The sequence below is a fragment of the Catharus ustulatus genome, chromosome 2, assembly GCF_009819885.2.
Source record: "Catharus ustulatus isolate bCatUst1 chromosome 2, bCatUst1.pri.v2, whole genome shotgun sequence".
NCBI classification, from domain to species: domain Eukaryota; kingdom Metazoa; phylum Chordata; class Aves; order Passeriformes; family Turdidae; genus Catharus; species Catharus ustulatus.
The window spans coordinates 51628635-51647306 of record NC_046222.1 but is presented as its reverse complement, the minus strand read 5'-3'; the positions used below and the strand labels follow the sequence as shown (position 1 = coordinate 51647306).

Genomic DNA, 18672 nt, shown 5'->3' with positions numbered 1-18672 from the left:
TGGGCAGGTGAGGTTTGGAGCAGGTCTGCTGCCCACAGGGACAGTCTGAATGGCTTTTGGAAGAGCTCTAAGCTTGGGCTGCTTCAGGGGCAGACCTGGGCCTGTAAGTGCAGTAATCAGATTATCCTTTCTCCAAAAGCTGCAGGCGTGCTAGAGTGCTCACCTGGATGAAAGCATGAGCACAGTGCTATAAACTGTACCAAGTACTTCCAAGACAATTCCCTTAGGCTGAGCTTTTTGACTCACATAAGTGCTTTGTAAACACTGATTTCCAAGAGACTCACAAGACGTCCAAGTGCATTTGGCTTTCCTGCAGATAACACTGTGCCGTGCAGTCTGTGGCTCAGATTTCTTTTGAGAAGAACTTGAAGCAGATATTATTACACAAGGGCCAGCTTTTGTTTATATCCTGGCTCCCTCTCATTGCAAAATATTTCATTTCACAGGAATAATTTTAGGGCCCGGAAGCCGAATGCTGTTTATTGAAAGAGTAAAAGAGGAAGATGAAGGGCTTTACCAGTGTATAGCCACCAACTTGAGAGGATCCGTGGAGAGCGCGGCGTATGTCACGGTACAAGGTAAAGCACCCCACTAAATGGGAAGAGCAACCCTTCCAGAGGGATGTTCTTAGGCTGGGAGGGCAGGGGTATGACCTGGGACTCATCTGGTGATCTCTGAAGCAATTTGAAGGAAGTCCTAGCAAGGGAAGCGTACCAGGTTGGAAAGGAAGCCCAGCAGGAAATGCTAACTCAGAGTGTGTTTACACTGACCTAAAAAGAAGAATTGCTTCAACCCAACAAAGATCAGGTCAGGGTAGAAGACAAATGTAAATTTAGTATCAGCAAAACAAACAAAAAACAGAGTAAGTAACACTCTCCTACCCATGCATTTTACCATTTCAGGTTAATTCCATAGAAATTAGAGGCCTGGGATACTCTCATTTGTTTATTTTCTATGCAAACTTAACTGCCAAATCAGACTGGAAGACTTTAGCCTAGCAGTAGCTACATATGCAAAAGTGCTACTACAAAGACGTAGTTTGATTTAGTTATTTCTGTGACCCTCACTTGAGTTATCTTGCTATTCGCTGTTCTGCCTTCTGACAATCTCAACTCATACCTGTGGCAGTGATTTCTATCAACTAATTTTACAATGAATAAAAATAAAGTTTGTTAAGTGACCTTTCATTTTCATTGAGTACCCTTTTGGCTCATGAATTATGAGATTGGAGAAGCAGTTTGACATTCTCCATGTAAATCAGTGTTGTGCATGTATTAAATTTGGCATAATCTATTTTACTGACCTGGTGTTAAGTAAGTAGTCCTAGATGCATTTAGCAGCTCCTTATAGAATACAATTTGAATATCTCTTGGGCAGAGATTATATGTCTGTGGATATTCTCATATAGTTGTTAAATATGTCTGAATACTTCCCAGTATTTGGATACCACCCTGCAGCACAAGACAATTACAATTAGTATTGATTTTTTGCCATGAATGCATTAGTAGTCAGAGTTAATGGTGATGATACAATGATGTTTTTGCTTTAAAAGGTCAGGGATAAGCATATGCACATGTGGGCTGGCCTAACTGGTGAAATTGAGGAGCTAAAACACCTATCCCCTTATGAATAATTATAGAATCATAGAATGGTCTGGGTTGGAAGGATCCTTAAATATCCTCTAGCTCCAGCCTGATCTAGTGGAAGGCAGAAACACCTCCACCATTCCAGGTTTCTCAAAACCCCCTCCAACCCACCCCTGAACACTTCCAGGCATGCAGCATCGGAAACTGCCCTGGGAAACCTGTGCCAGGGCCTCATTGCCCTCAGAGTAAAAAATTTCTTCCTAATAACTAATCAAAACCTGTCCTGTTTCAGTGTGAAACCGTTCTCCCTTGTGTCACCCCACACCCTTGGAAGAAGGGACTCTCCAACTCTCTATCCGACCCCCTTAAGTAATGGAAGGCTGCCAAAAGGTCTCCCTGGAGCCTTCTCCCCTGCAGGCTGAACGACTCCAGCTATCTCAACTTGTCTTCATAGGAGAGGTGCTTCAGCCCTGTGATCATCTTTGTGGCCCTCCTCTGGACTCGCTCCAAAAAGATCCACATCATTCTTATGCTGGAAGCCCCAGAGCTGGATGCAGCACTCCAGATGAGATCTCACAACAGTAGAGTAGAGAGGCAGAATCACCTTCCTCTAAGTGCCTTGACAAGACTGAGGTTTTTGCAGCTGCTCTAACAGATAAATTAATAACTTGTGCCAGCTGCTTGCTGTCCAAATCATCCCACTAATTCATAGTCCTGGACAATGTAATTCATTATTTTATTGATTTTAACATAATTGAAGCTTGACTGTTTATTACAACCACAAGCATTCTGTCAGATGGCTTCTAGGAAGTCGTAGATCCCAGTCCAGAGGAGGAGAGAGAGCAGCCAGGAAGGCTTCTTCTGTGGTTATGTGTCCTGCGGGACCACAAGCAGTGTTCTTGCATGACTTCTAAGGGAGCAGGAGATGAAGACTTCCGCATTAAAATTTATGGCTTTGAGACTGGATGATAAAAAGAGAGACAGTTTGTCTTATCTACTATGATCATGTAAAATGTCTTTCCATTCTTTTCCTACTGCATGAAGGGATGTCACTAGAGGATTTTTTACTCATTCCTACACGGCTCTGGAGTGTCCCTCTCCCAGGAAATGGCAACCTTCCACCTCATCCCTGAGCATGAAGGGGCAAGATCAGAGCTTGAATGCGGGACTTTCTCTAAGATTTGCCACTTTCTTGTTTCTCTGAGAAACACAGGCCCTGTGCCTGCTGCTGCGAGCACCAAAGCCTTGCCTCTGTCCCAGGACTCTTAGAACATGGGGTTGCAGATCAAAGGGAACAGAGCAGCGCCTCGTGTTGATGGCCACGTTCAGCAGATTGGAAGAGTAGTTTGTGAATGAGTCAGGAAGGAAACTGTCTGCTCTCTTTATTTCCTCTGAAAAAACATTCTTATACTCACAGATGAAACAATGTGTTATTTTTGTGTCCGAGATGGATGAATGGATGGTGGAATCAAAGGGCTGTTTTAAATAATTTAAATAATTGCAGGCTGTGTTTGGTTTGGAAGCAGGAGTTGCTGGGCTGTCCGTGGAGAAGAAGGGCCGTATCTGTGGGCATGTCAGAGCAATCTCTCTGCTTGCTCTTGGCTGAGGAACCAAAGAGGCAGCAAATCTGCAAGGACATGATAGAAACAGCAAATGGCTGCCCAAGCAGCAGCATGTAGAGGGAACTGCATCCCTGAAAGTCTGGGGAGAAATGCTGCTGGGCATGTGGGGAACACAGACTCCTGGGCAGCTTTTTCTGGAGGGGTCAACATGCCTGCAGAGCTGCCATGAAAGCCATTTCCTGCTTCCCATACTGAGGACCCTTGCAGCGCCAGGCATACACTTAGTTGTAGAGGTGCTGCTTTGAAGGAGATGTGTTGATAAAGGAAGGAGTGCCTTTTACAGCTCATGCTCACTGAAATATGGAGAAAGGAATACAGCAATGTGCCCTGTCTTAAAGCTGATGTTTGATAACTTAATGTGAGTCCTGCTGAAGAAAAGGAAAACATCTGATTTATTAAGTATTCACTGAACTATTCTGACACTATGAAAATGGTGCTAGTTTTTCAAAACAAATTTTATTTAAATGACTTCTTTTAAATAGCTTTTCTCTCTATCTACTTTTATATCTTCCTACCTGCCTACTAACTACCTAACCTTTCTGACTTTGTATCTCAAAAAATTGTTGTGCCTTTTAAGTCATGCTGAAGCTATCAGGAACTTCTCCATGAAGTTTAGCTGGAATTCCCACAGCTACTAAATGAAGTTCAGCCTGGGTTATGACTTTAGTCTGCAAGATTAAAGGTGGACATCAGGGGACACTAAGACTCCTGTTACCTCAGAAGTCCACCAAAGAGGGTTGGAATGGAGTCCTGGTGATCAGTATTTCAGCCTCATTTCAAACAAGGGTGATCTCCAGTGGTCTGGCTGAGTTATGACAGCCTCTGAGGATGGACATTCCTCAGCACCTCTGGGCACCCATCCCACTGCTGCAGTGCCATCATTGTGAGATCACATGGACTAAGCAGGGTAGATCCCATTTGGGTAGGAGTGAAGGATGCTTTAGGTGCAGCAGATAAGTGTTGTTTCCCCAGGCACTGCTTTTTCCCTGGCTGACACCTGAGCTGCACCACAATGTTTAGAACTGAAATCCTAATGAGAAAACCTGTATCAGCCAAAGGCTTGAGCTTGTAGCTGGAGGGATCAGCAGATTAATCCAGGCTCTCATCCTGGCATACTTGCATGGTTCTGGTGCCTTCTGTTGCTACTAAAAGAGAGAAGCTGCTGCTGGTGGCACTTCTTCACTTGCCCCCTCCTCAGCCCTCTGCAATCCTGCAGACATAAGATGCTGCAGGGGAGCTTTTGGAGGTGCTCTGGAGGACAAAGGGAGCTGGCTGCTGCTCGGGGCAGAGTCAGGCAGATGGGACAAAACTGCACATGGGGAAAAGTCTGTCTAATGAGGAGTCTGGTGAGTAAAGGTCTGGGATAGAGGTATAAGGGGATGCCTGAAATCTTTGGCTACCAGGCAGACAGAGGGATTCAGTACTGATTACAGCCTCCCCAAACTTTGCTAGTCCTAAGGCCTCTTCTGAGTGTTTTTGCCTGCTCTGCCTCAACTGAAACCATTTCCTACCCAGCTGAGAGACACTTAGAGAGCTCTGACTTCAAGGCTTTCAGCAAGACTAGGACTGTGGCATTTGATAACCCAGCCCAGATGGAGAAATGCTTTCTGGTTGCCTACATTTGCTCAAATATTTTAAGGACAGCACCTTTGCATCTCTTTTCTGACTCCTGAGCAGCTACTGTAGTGGTGAAAGGGTTGCTGTCTTCCACCCCAGGCCTGGCTGTACCTCGTGGGTGTTCTGTGTCCTGCCATATGAAGCTGTGGCAACCAATGAACCTTCAGCCCCTCCAGGTTTTGCTGAATAAATATCAGAAACTGTTACCTGCCATCTGCAGGAGAGCTGCTCAGAAGCAAGAGGAGACTATCCGTATGTAAAAGGAAATGCTGATGCCAGGGAATAGGCAAGCTGCATTAGGCTGTATTATTTATGCTATCATGATGTCCCATATCTAAATCAAGTACTTTGAAAAAATACTTGTGAAAAAAGAACTCTCTTGGTTTTTCTGGAGACTATTGTATCTCCATTTGTAGTTTCAGCCATGTTTTTCCTCAATGAGCATTATTCTCAAAGCTCCAGAATGGATATGCCATGGAAATCTTAGACATGGGGCATGAATACAAATCTGATTATCATTTTAGGGGAGGAAGACATTATGTTAATTAAGCAACACAACCTCTGAACAAAGCTTTGTAGCCTTTTGCCTAAAACCAGGCAGCACATCTCTCTGGATTACCTGGTAAACCCACCAGTGAACAGGATAAAACCTTTTTCATTTGTCAGGAGTAACACCAAGCTGCCAGGCTCTGCAACTCTGCAAGTGCAGTTGACAGAACTACTCTGAAATCACTTTCAGAATTACTCCTCCCTGTCCTCTCATTTTCCCTCTCTAGAGGGTATATCAGAACAAGAGGCAAGATGTGATGGTTCTTTTTGCATTTTCTACCAATCAGATGGAAAACATTGTGGGAAGTGTGGGATTTTGACGCGATCACAGGATTTGCAAAACAAACTGCTCTGAAACTATTTTACAAATCCCTAAATAGCAGTCTGAAGTGAGTCTTATTTTGCCTTTTTGAAAGATCTCTCAGTGGGCTCTAATACTTTCCAGATTTCTAATGTTCAGTTTTCTTGCTGCTTCATTTTCAGTTGTTGTTGGGGTTTTCTTTCTGTGCTTCATCTGTTCCCTGCTTTCTCCCATCTCCCTGCCATCTGGGTTCTGCTGGGAAAGAGGGGATTCCTGTGTTCCCTCATGTGCTGCTGGTGTGTCTGGCAGGAGACCTGAGGGCACAGAGCCTGCCATGGGAGCAGTGGATTGCAGGGAGTGCCAGGCCATATGCCCTGGGTTTGTGCCCTGTGGGAATGAGGCTCAAGACCCCAGTATCATGCTGTGTATCAGCTGAGCCCCCAGGTGACAGATCAGATCCATCCAAGCCATGGGAGGAGGAGCTCATGGACTCCAGCTGGTAGCTCCATGAGTCTCCAAGAGAATCCCCAGGTCGCCCCCAGCGATAGTTTTGGTGAGGACTGGAGGGTTTACAGCATGTCTGGGATGGAGGTGCAGGCTGCAGGGCACAGCCATCAGCAAGGAAGGAAAGGAAAGGCATCAGGTCCTGGACAGCAAACCCCAAGCAGCCACACTTCAACGTGCCCTGGGTCACACTCGGAGCCTACACCAGCACAAGCCCTCCCAGGAGCTTCTCCTGCCTGTTGGCAGCAGCTCTCACACCACAGTACCAGCTGTGGGAAAGGCCCAGCAGAGCCATCCTCTCTGGGTAGCCTTGTCCTCTCCTGAGGCTGCAGGAGACCTTTTTTTTTTTGGCTCTGTGAGCCAGTCCAAACAGAGATTAATACCCCATTGAAAAGAGCTGGTCCTTCCTGGAATTTTATTTTAATGGTAGAAAAAAACATGAAGTGCCCTTGGTTTGCAGGTCATTTTCTAATATGTTTCCCACTTGATTTTCCCAGGCATATCAGAGAGGTCAAACCTGGAGCTGATAACTCTGACCTGTACCTGTGTGGCTGCGACACTGTTCTGGCTCCTGCTGACCCTCTTCATCCGCAAGCTGAAGAGGGTAAGAACAGACAGGCATCTCCCTGTGGCACCTGCCTCTCCTTGCCTGCTTGGCTCATGCCAGAAAAAAAATTTTTCCCAAGATGGTGGGATTGCTGAGTCTACCAAAAAAAAAAAAAATTTTTCACTTTCACAGCACCAAGTCTGGCAGAGCTCAAGGAGTGTTTGGACAATACTCTCAGGCACATGGCATGACTCCTGGGGCTGTGCTGGGCAAGGCCAGGAATTGAATTTCAGTAATCCCTGTGGGTCCCTTCCAGCTCAGAATATCCTGTGATTCTTTGATACTGCTCACCCTTGTTCCTGGTGCAATGACCAGGCTGCAGATGGATGCTGGAGAACTGTGACTTGCAAGGCTGAGTATGAGCAAGCCAGAAAAAGCTGGGTGGGGACAAGGCTCTGAGGCTCACAAGAATTTGGGTGCCTGACTCACACCAAAGGCATCCTCATTCCCTTATAAAAACTGTGGGGGTTTAGCATCCCAATGTCTTTGAAGATCTGAGTGAGTGGGAATGATAGATCTTCAGAGAATGTGCTGGGGTCTGGTTCACACAGTGTCTGGTATAATTACATCACTTCCAAAGTGATATTCTGCTGAAGGAGTTTTGGTGGTGCAGCTCCTAGAGCAGATGATCCTGCACCAACGTGATCAATTTAACTGCCCCTGTAGCTCACCCTCCTTCTTGTCCAAGGCTGACTGTAATGGTTTAAAACCAGTATTTTCCTGACAGCACCTGGTCTGCATTGTATGGGGTGTGCAGGCTAAACCACAGCAGTTTTCCCAAGCAGAAAATACAACTCCTCGGTCGTGCAGGAAGATCTCAGTGCAGGAAGATCTCAGCGTAACCTGTAGAAGCAGATGGATTTGAGGGAAGGTACTGGGGCACTGCAACACATGAGCTGAGAAATGGCTGCATTTCCCCCTCCCCTCACTCCCACCCCACCACCAGCCCAGGGTATCACAGCACAGCCCCAGGGGGATCTGCTCACAGCCACCACGGCTGGGCATGTCCCAGCTGGCTGAGGGATGGCTGCTGAAGGTCCCCTGCAGCCTGACAGACCATTTTATCTCAACTGGCATTGAGGCTTGCTGGTACCTTAGGCTGGGTACTAAGACTTTTATCGACTGGTGGGGAAGCAGCACTAGACCTCCAAATCAGGGCAGTATGGCAGCAGTCACTGTGCCTGCATTCCTGCTGCTGCAAGCTTTAGTGAGGAGAAATACGTGGGAGTTTGGGGGGAAGGGAAAGCAGAGGTCAGCTGAAGTTGTGGAGAAACTTCATAGCTGTAAGAGAAATTACAAGGCAAGAGGGACCAGTACTGAACCCTCAACAGTAATGATGAAGCAAGTTATAACGTGACTGCAAATCTTGGGAAAAAGTAAGCTTTAAGTGTGGCAAGGGGCTGCAGATCTTTTTTGGTTTATTTTTTTATGAGACCAAAACTTGTTAGACTGTTAAAAGATAATAAAAATATCATCACCACTGTAGAACAAGGGATTTTATCTAAATGACATATTAAGGCAACTTTCCAGATGAGCCTTTCCAGCTAGTGTTAGTCTATGTTTATGGTCTTATCTGTGTTTCTTTTATAAACTCTTACTCTCAAAGATTTATGTCTAGAATTAGCTCTGAATTAAATTTCATATACAAATTATGTTGCCACAACAGAAAAAAATATGTTCTCCAAGAGCATTTTCTTAAAGCCTCTCTGTGATGCACACAGGGACAGATTATATTGTTAACAATTTTTCATCATTGAAAATGTTTCTTCAAATCTCTATTTGTGCCAAAAATTTGATATTGAGTGCATCAGAAGAAAAAACTGTGGGAAAGTGTCTGAATTTTACATTGCCCTATTGTTTTTTCTGGGATGGGTCCACTTAAAAGCTCTTCTAATGTGATGGGTAGGAGCATTCTGGTACACACATCTCTATCTAGAAATGCCCTTTCTGGAGCACACACAAGTTTCTGTTTCTACTCATCTCCCACTTATCCATGTCCTTTCCAGGCTTTGTGGATGGTTTGGAGCCAGGCTTTAAGCCTCCTGCCTTTTTCACAAGCATCAGTGCATCCTTCTTGGGACAAAATTTATGGCTTGGGGAGGACAAGAAGTAGCTAGAAGAGCAGTTGATAATGACTGTCATTTTAGTCTAGCTGTGTTTCCAATCAAGGCATGCACAGCTAGAAATATTCTTCTCAAAAACATGCCTGGAAATGCAGGATTTAGGGACATATTTCCAAGCTGTAGAGGAGGGAAGTTGAAAGTATTAGAAGGCAGTTAAAGCAAATAATAGAAAAAAAAGTGTGGTTGTATCTGTATGTTTGTGGTATCTGTATGTCTTTGTCCATCTGCTTCTTCCACAAGTTTGGGAAATGCAACACATTCAGGTTGAGTTCTTCAGATTTCCCATAGACTCCAACTAATAGCCAGGAAATTATGGCAAACACTAGACCTCTTCTACAGAAAGATAAATACTCCTCCATCAAGAAAAGTCCGGTGGACTAGAATGGCAATCTTGATGCTCTTTGAAGGAACATATATTTAAAAATGGATGAACTGCAGGAAACTTTCAGATGAGATTTATCTTTCCTTATATTTTTCAAGTGAAGTGGATAATCCATTTGCTCAGGAGAAACTAAACTGGTAAATTAATTTGAAATTTTATGTTTTAAATTATATGTTTTGAGTCCAGCTGTTTATAAATTCCTCCAGACAAAATGGTTTGAGTAAATTTTTCAGAAATGATACCACAGAAATAAAAAATCATAAACATTTGTCAGCAGTTTGTGAAGTGTATCATGTCCAGTGACCTGATGACTTGTCTTGCACAATTTCTAACCACATATGAGCTATCTTTGTGGGATATATGGAGCAAATAAACACTGGCAGTAGAACTCCATCTGTTGCATGCAGCCACTTCTTGCTTTGCACAATCATGAAGGAAAGTTATTTTTATCAGCAATGTTTAGTCACTTGCTGAAAGAATTTCTCCTGACTGTGCAGAGGGCCTGTGTCATAACACCATATGTTAGTAGAGACCCACAGGGATTTCATTGAAGAAACTGGTATGTCACTAGGGAGCAAAGCTGGAGGAATGAGTTTCTTTTATATAAAGACTCTTGCAATAGATAGAAAAGCTTAAGGGAGCTTAATGAAACTATCCACTGTGCAATGAAACATGCAGCCTTGTGATCAGAATGAACATGGGGTCCTTGATCCATACAAGAAGATGCTGACAGATACCCTAATCCTCTTTTTCATTTTGCAATGTCTTTGTTTTCTAGCCTCGTTCCTCTGAAATGAAGACCAACCATTACTTGTCAATCATAATGGATCCCGATGAAGTCCCCTTAGATGAGCAATGTGAACGTCTACCTTATGATGCCAGCAAGTGGGAAATTGCAAGAGAAAGGTTAAAACTAGGTAATATTGGAATGGTTCGTACGGGGTTTGGGTTGATTGAATAACATGTGTCTGTAACAATGCATAAAGAGGAGCTGGATGTGTTCTAGGCACTCAGCACAATGTACTGCCAGGTTTGGTGTCATCTATTCCACACTGAGAGCACTGATCTGTGAATGAATTACAGCCTTCAGGACTGACTGACCATGTCTACTTGACTTTTCATATGTACATTTGAACTCCATGTAGGAAAACGAAAATACAACATGAGATCATTTAGGTTGGAAAATGCCCTTAAGATGAAGTGCAACCATGAATGATCTATCTGTTCACTTCAGGAAAAAGCTGTGGGAGACAGTGACAAAGGCTTTACTAAGGTCCAGGTAGACAACATCCACAGCCTTTCCCTCATTTATTAAGTTGGACACCTGGCCACAGAAGCAGAATAAAGACAAGAATAATGCATTCTATATTTTGGAAACTGATTTACTTAAAGCATGACACAAAAAGAGCAACCAAAGAATTCCAAATCAGGCTGCCATCTTTGATGTTTCTCTCTCTAGACTCAGAAGCCTGACCTTTGACTGTAATCTTAGGGATTCACTATAATAATGATGAAGGGTCTGGAGGGGCATGAAGCTGTGTGAGGAGCAGCTGAGGTCACTTGGTCTGTTCAGCCTGTAGCAGAGAGGTTTGAGGGGAGACCTCCTTGCAGCTACAACTTCCTCATGAGGGGTAGAGGAGGGGCAGGCACTGATCTCTGCTCTGTGCTGACAGTGACAGGACCCGAAGGAATGGCCTGAAGTTGTGTCAGGGGAGGTTCAGGCTGGGTATTAGAAAAAGGATCTTCACCCAGAGGGTGTTTGGGCACTGGAACAGCTCCTCGGGGAAATGGTCACAGCACAGCCTGCCAGAGCTCAAGAAGCGTTCGGACAGCTCTCTCAGGCACATGGTGTGACTCTTGGGGATGGTCCTGTGCAGGGCCAGGATCACCCACAAGGATGATCCTTGTGGGTCCCTTCCAACTCAGGATATTCTATGATTCTATAGTTTTCTTCCCTTTCTTCAACCTGGAAACTTGGAAAAAAGCCTGTGCAGAAATAGGTCCTCATAATCCATCCTGCACCTCTTCCAGTTTCTCCCTCTCCTTCTCTTTCCAACACAATCTCCTTGTTTTCCCTCTGTGCTGTAGTTTTATAAATATTCTGTTATTGCACCATAAAGTGCAATAATGTGACATGTAAGTCCACACATAAATAACTAGATACCCTTGAAAACTCTAAACCTACAGCCAGTTCCCCTGTAGATGTCCCAGCAAAAGGCATATGTTTGGGAACCATTCCTTATTAAGCCTAGTGTGGAGCTGATGAGAAGGGAAGGGGGGAAGGGACCTTGTTTTGAAGTAGATGAATCCCTCCAGAAACCACACAGATTTTAGCTAGAAGGTCAACATTAAAATGTCAGTGATAAGTTCAGCCTCGTTGCTATAGTGCTGTTTGTTCTTTCAGGCATGCGTTGCATTTGTCCTAGAGCAAGGTCTAGAAAATCCTTGCACTTTAGTTAGGAGCTGTAACAGATTCCTCCTGTTCTCCCTGGCATCAGGGACAGAGCTTGGTTAACATGTGCAAAATTAGGATCACACCTAATTTGCCTGCCAGGGGACACAAGGTGGCCAGATGTGGATAAGCACAGCTGAAATGTACTGCTCTCGATTTATAATTGTCATACATAATTCTGGGAATGCTGGAACTTTGTGCTGGAGTGACTTCAATCTTCAGACCATTTTCTTACGATGATGGACCAAGAACCTGATGTGCAGACAATGTGACCACTGGGAAAGAAACAAACAGAAATGGAATGTAAACACCAAGGAAAAACCCATGCCTTGCAGGGTTAGTGTTTGGAGTCCAGAGGTGACGAACGATGACCAGAGAATGAGTTAAAAGTGGAAGAACTGGTGTAAACAAATAAAGAATGCTGAAAATGAATGAGAACCAGATTGGAAGAAGTTGTGTGTGTGCAGTGTGCTAGATTAGCTCAGTGCAAGTCCTGCTTACATGTCATTTGGCTCAGTCTTTGAGTAACCTTGGCAGTCTCTGAGGATTAGTGTCTCACAAACACAAAATATGCTTCTATGGTTTTTAAAAAAATATTTTTACTTAGAAATGCAACCCCTTCCAGCATCTGATGTGACTGTTTTTCGACCTAGTTGTCCTCCAGGACACATATTTATTATAACTTCTGCAAAGAAGTCTCTCCTTTCAGCCCACATCTCTTTTGCTGTGTGTTCCTCCAACATGCATACACACAGCCCACGGCTATGATGCAGTGCTTATATAACAGGACTCTCCCTTCATCTGTAAGAGGTACAGACATTACAGGGAATTTCATATGGGCATCACTGCAGTCGGGGTAATTAAAATTCACCAGAGACTAGTCTTGCTGAGAGTGAAATGTCATCTTTTCATTAGTCAGAAGAATGCTGGTGCTGTAAATCAGTGTCAGTGTGTCCGGCGACAACGCAGGGTGCTGGCTGAGCTGTCATGAGCTTCTCCCCTCACACTTGGGCTCGACCTTCCCAGTCTGGAGAGGCGGCACAGTGCTGATGCCGGATGCAGGGCCCTGTGGAGCGTGGCTGCTGGCTACAGCACGGTGTCACACACGCTGGTGGCAGCTGGTTTGCTCCCTCCTGGGCACTGCCAGCCCACGGTAATGGCACCCAGCACAGCACTTCCCACTCTCCTGCACGTGAGCAGCTGTCCTATGGAATGTAATGGAAAACGTGAAGCCACCTGTGGGGAAAACGCAGATGATGCAAACAGTGGCAAAGAACCTGAGAAATGAATGCGCCTTGGAGCCTGTGCCTTCCCACAGACATGGAGTGTGGTGTCTGCAAGCTCTTCTTGCTACTGCTCCAGGTCCAGCAATGACATGCTTGAAGGACCCTGCTAAAATGGGACTGAAAAGAAAATCTCCTGATCCAAAACTCCTTGACTGAGGTGTATGTTCCTTTTAATGTGTTCTGAGCTGCTCAGTAAACCCAAGTCAAGTGTGGAAAACTTAAATGGAGCGCTTTGCTTCATTGGTCTGGATCTAAATGCTGTAACCCCAAACATATCCAGTGTAGCTGCTCAAAGGCTGCAACAACCTGACTGCTCAGATGGTTAGGCAACTTAATATTCCTCTGTTTAATAATTTTGTATTTTATGTCAACAGAAGAGGCTTTTACAAGAGCAACCATAGCCACAATTGCTTACTAAACTGCGGAGTTCTGAGCTACATGCTGAAAAGTTAAAGCAGCCTGGTCTTGTGCTAGCATGCAGCACGGTACAAACAATAGCAGAGTAACAAAGACGAGTGTTATTACAGTTTCCCATTGAATTACACTGCTGTTTAGAGAAGGAAGTGCTGTTTCCAGAGCTCATTCTCCTTTCTGTAAGGTTAGCAGCTTTGTGCAGCTTTATGAGCCGGTGTGTTTTCCAAGTGGTGACTAAGCAGGTTATCACGATGTGGGAAGTAAATTAAAAGTGATGGAAGCAGATTAAAACCATGAATTAAACAAAGGTATGTTGGGTTTTATAGGACCTCAAACTGCAAGTTCTTCATGTAGAAACCATGAACAGTTAAAACATTAGGGACTAAAAACATCAATTCATTAAGAAAGCTGAGACCTGAGTCCTAATGGGGTTCCCTTATGCATCTGCTGAATGAAGAAAGAATCTATATGCAGTAACTGAAAAAAGGTGACAGTAGGTTTTTAGATGCACACTGATTCATCTGTATTTCTCTTTCAAGCACTAAGCCCTTCACAAACCAAGGTCAGTCTGTTGATGCGTTTCAGTCATGTAGTTCAAGTTCTTTGTGGTTATTTGCTGTAAAAAAATAACAACACATTTTCACATTTAGGGTGGAAATAATTTTCTGGCTTAGCTTTTTTTGGCTTAGCATATTCTGCTTCATGTTTCCATTGCTTTAATAACGTATGTTACTTGCTTCTACTGACAGACATACTGAGAATCACAGTTTAGATACAATATATACATATAAAAGGCAGTATTGATTTGAATTAGTACAGACAGCAGTTCTTTTTCTCTGCTTGCAAGTATCTGAGTGGGATTCATCTCCCACTCAGATACCAACAGGATAGATGTCTCTAGTGAGAGCTAGTCAAACAGGCGTTCATCATAGGAATAGGAAATTGTCCTGTGGACATGGTCATGGCACATTTTATCTTTTTCTTTTCTATGAAAAGCTGACTTATTTTCTGCTCTTCTCAACACTGCAGATCCTGCTGCCATACTCGTGTTAGCCACTTTGGTACCTGGGTTTTGCTAAAGGTGAAGGACAAAAGCTATCTGAAAATAGTTACTTGGAAATAAAACTTACTGCTAGCTGATGCGTTGACGAGATCTCCCTGGCCAAGCCTCGCCAGCCTCTGTAGTAGGGCAGAGCACATGTCAAAGGGGCAGAGGGTCTGTGTTATTAAGGACATAACTGGCAGCACCACAGGCTGCTGCACAGTGCAGTGTGCTCAGGGAAAAGAAGAGTAAAATCTTTTTCTGTCTGAGCTAGACTGAAAAGATCAAGTTTGAAGCCAGTGTACCCCCACTGAATGGTTGCGTTAATTTAGTGATATTTTCACTCCTATCACTTGCTCGCTCTGATGACTCTGTCTTCTAATTTGACTGCTTACTTAAAAAAAAAAACCCAACAAACCTGAAAACCTAAACTAGGTATATGTTGGAAATATACCTACGCCACTCATTGGAAAGTACACTTTTCAATTTGTGATCTATGAAGCCATTTGCTGATGGGATTCCCTGTTTTTACCAAGATGTGTCTCTCCACTTTGTTTTCTTTACAGGAAAGTCTCTTGGACATGGAGCTTTTGGAAAGGTGGTACAAGCATCTGCCTTTGGAATTAGGAAATCACCAACATGCAGAATAGTTGCTGTGAAAATGCTGAAAGGTATCTTGTTGCACAGCTGCATTGGAAAAAATGATGGCTTATATAGTGCATTTTTATACAATTCTGACAAAAGCAAAAACTTCCCACAATAATTTTTTGAAGCCTCCAAAATGTGTACAAACCAAGTTTCAGATCCACCACGAATGAAATGGCAGAACTATGAAATAAAAATTGCATTCTCAGTAAAAAGTTACACCATTATGCTAGACTGACCCTATACCGAATGCTGTAAATGAAATTTCGCTGAAGTATAAGGTATCCCCCTTAATGTGAAGACACTCGGATAGAAGCTTTCATATTTTCCTTGGTCATTCGTTCCAAGGAATCATCATCTTACTGTTAAAATCAGATGCCTTATGTCTCATTCCCATATACCTGACTTTTGCATCTCGTTCTGACCTTCTCCATTAGATTTTATAACGATTTTTCTTCATGCAGAACTTTTATTAAGCTAAATACATTGAGCAGCTTAAATCTCGGTGGTGCTGTGCAGGTGTGTCTCCTCTGAACTGGCTGCAGTCTCATCACACGGTGCTTAGGATGCTGACACCCAGATTGTGGGATGGATTTACCAATGATGTTCCTACAACAGTGCCCATCTGAAATAAAGTTATCCCCTGCTATTCCCTGCCACCTTTCCCATTGGAGCAGAAAGGACAAAACCCCCTCATTAATTTGTAGAGGGCATTTGGGACATTAGCAAGCAGGATGATATTCTGTCCTAGCCTGCCACACTGCCACAGCTGTGATTGAATTCCCTAACCCAGAGCCCTGGTGGCGTCCCTCCTAGTCCCTCCTATGTATTTAGCTTTCCCTTCTTTACATGTGTAAGGATCATAGCAGGCATTTTTTTTTTTTTTTTTTTTTTTTGCATTGCCCCAGGAGTTTATGCTGCACTGCTTATCTGCCTTAATCCCTGAATTCTTTTGGGTGTTGTTTCTCTGACAGGACACGTCCCCTATTGTACCAGTATGGCTTGGAACCCCAATGCTCTCGGCTGACTCTGCTCAGGAATAGTCACTGGCTCCCAGCTTCCCAAATGGTTGCTTATCATTTATCAGGAGATGTCTACATGTAAATTCCAGCCCTTGGAGTGGGCTGCTGTGTTCAGGGTTTCTTTGTGTACATCAGTAGGCTTCTTGTGCCAGTCAGCACACCATGGAGCAGTGGGTGCTGCTGGAGTAGATGGGAGCAAACAGCAGCTACAAGAATCCTGGTGGGATTCACATGTGCATGTGCAGAGTAGATTCTGAGTTAGTTACTCAAATGGCCTTCAGTGGCAGTGGTGAGAGACAACAGTTCATCCCAGCCTAAGGCAGATTCCTGCACACAGGGAGCTGAGTCCTCATTCAGCTCTGCTGACAATGAAGAGAGCCCATGGTGACCAGATCATCTGTAGGTGTCTTTAGTACCTCACACAAAGCATGGGGACATCTGCCTCATTCCTTGTGTCCTCTCTAGATTATCCAGGAACTGTGAAGTCATTCCTTAGGCCTTATCCTCACAGAATTCCCATGTGGTGGAGAGGAAGTGTCACCACCCATGCAAGCAAATAGCAGATAACCAAGTAGAAGACAATTTTTGTTTGGGACACCAAGAAAAACTGTTTCCATTCAGATGTTGAAACCAAGCCCCTTAAGACCTAGCTCAAGGGTTTTTTCCACAGGACTGCCCCTCTTGCTCTTGGTGTCACTAAACTGAAAAATTCCTTTTAGGCCTACACAAAGCAATGTATTTTTTTTCTTGTTCTCTTAAACAAAATTAAATTCTGCACAAAAAAAAATTTCTCGGGGGGAAAGTTTCACTCAACACTAAATAGAATGTTTTGGATTTATTCAAGGGACTTCTTATGTCATGCCTATTATTGTTGACCATGACTGATAAAGGTGAGATGCAATCACTCCACTTTAACCAGTTAATATTTACTTCCCTGGTCTATCTCCAGGCTTCCTACATAAAGAACAGAACCAGGCAGGCATTACCCAGGGGTAGCTCATACACCCTTATACAAATGGTTAAACTTGATGGCTGCATCAGCTTCTGGAAATACTTTGCTCTTGCCACTGACTCATTAAGATGTTGATTAGTTCAAGCTAGAATATAACCCTTAGATAGCTGAAGTCAGGACAAATGAAACCAGTTCTAGATAGAGTTAATTATAATCGTGACATCCCTTTTTATTTGTTCTTTCAATTTTTTGGTTGAAACACCAGAACTACTCACGTTAAAAAAAGTTCTCTCAGTTCTAAATATAATAGAGTTGACTGGGAGGAAGTTGAGTCCCTGACTCTTTTATGGGTTTAATTGCAACCAAGAGGATGCTGAGGAGAGGGGAATGGAGAGAAAACATCAATACAAGAAGTACATCCAGTGATGGAGATTATTTCAATGGAAAGTAATGAGAAGTGGTAAAACTCAGCAGATCAGTACTTTGCCTTTTCACATTGACTTTTTATTTTGTATTTTCAGAAGGGGCCACAGCAAGTGAGTACAAAGCACTGATGACTGAGCTGAAAATCCTAATCCACATTGGTCATCATCTCAACATTGTGAATTTATTGGGAGCTTGCACAAAAAATGGAGGTAAAAAAAAGCTGCAGCACTGCTCTGAAAATGGATTTAGATTATCTTTCAATAACAGCCAGTGACCCATGTTGTTTTTCATGCAGAGGTCAAGTTAGAAAATTTTATATTAGAGCTCATCCTGTTGCTGGCAAAAAAAGAAAGACGAAAAGAAAAAGAGATTTTCAGTCCTTTAATGAAGTGATTAAACATTTCCTCTCTTTAAATTTTCTCTTAGTATTAATATGTGATGCGTGAACTTGGGAACATGCCACTTGCTGTCCTTTATCTCATGCATTCCACTGCTCAAATTAAACATGATCTGGAAAGTCTGAGAACAAGGGATATCAGCTGCTGGCCCTGAACTATAAATCACAATGCAGCTGTTGTAAAATGCTTAATGATATTACACTGAGAAAATCAAAAGACCAGTATGGGAGATTGTTTGTTTTAGATATGTCACCTATTTTAGTTCTCAAAGTGTGTGTGGGCTGTGGGACTCCAGTCTGAACTGCCCAAAGAGGAAACAGAGTGTCCCTCAGGACCCAGACTCAAGACCCAGCTTTCAAAAATTAGGGCCTGTCCTAATTTCCAGAAGCAGTATTGTTTTGATAACGTCCAACATGCTTCAAGCAGCCTTCTAGTTCTTAGGACATGTTGTCAGTTATTGCTGTAGCTATGGACATGAAAGATTCTTTCTCAGAACTGATGCCACCTTTTATTGTTTTACACTGCTCAAAATGCCTTTTTTTTTTTTTTTTTTTTAATATTTAATTGCCCAGGGCCTCTGATGGTGATTGTTGAGTACTGCAAGTATGGGAATTTATCAAACTATCTGAAGAGCAAAAGGAATCTTTTCTGCCCTAACAAGGTGAGGAGGCAGATGGTCCTGGGAGGGTTCATCTTACCTGATGTACATGTTGCTAATGTAGATGTCAGCTCTGAGCTGGTCCC

At 43.4% G+C, this 18672-nt stretch overlaps 1 protein-coding gene across 1 annotated transcript in view; it reads left to right on the top strand.

Moving 5' to 3' along the window:
* The window catches only part of FLT1 (fms related receptor tyrosine kinase 1), a 108448-nt gene that overhangs the window by 75048 nt on the left and 14728 nt on the right, over positions 1-18672 (top strand). Inside the window, exons 15-20 of the mRNA XM_033051785.1 lie at positions 447-578; positions 6677-6783; positions 10070-10208; positions 15052-15156; positions 17626-17739; positions 18501-18589. Coding sequence (XP_032907676.1) covers positions 447-578; positions 6677-6783; positions 10070-10208; positions 15052-15156; positions 17626-17739; positions 18501-18589 — 686 coding nt within the window. The remainder of the gene's footprint in view (positions 1-446; positions 579-6676; positions 6784-10069; positions 10209-15051; positions 15157-17625; positions 17740-18500; positions 18590-18672) is intronic.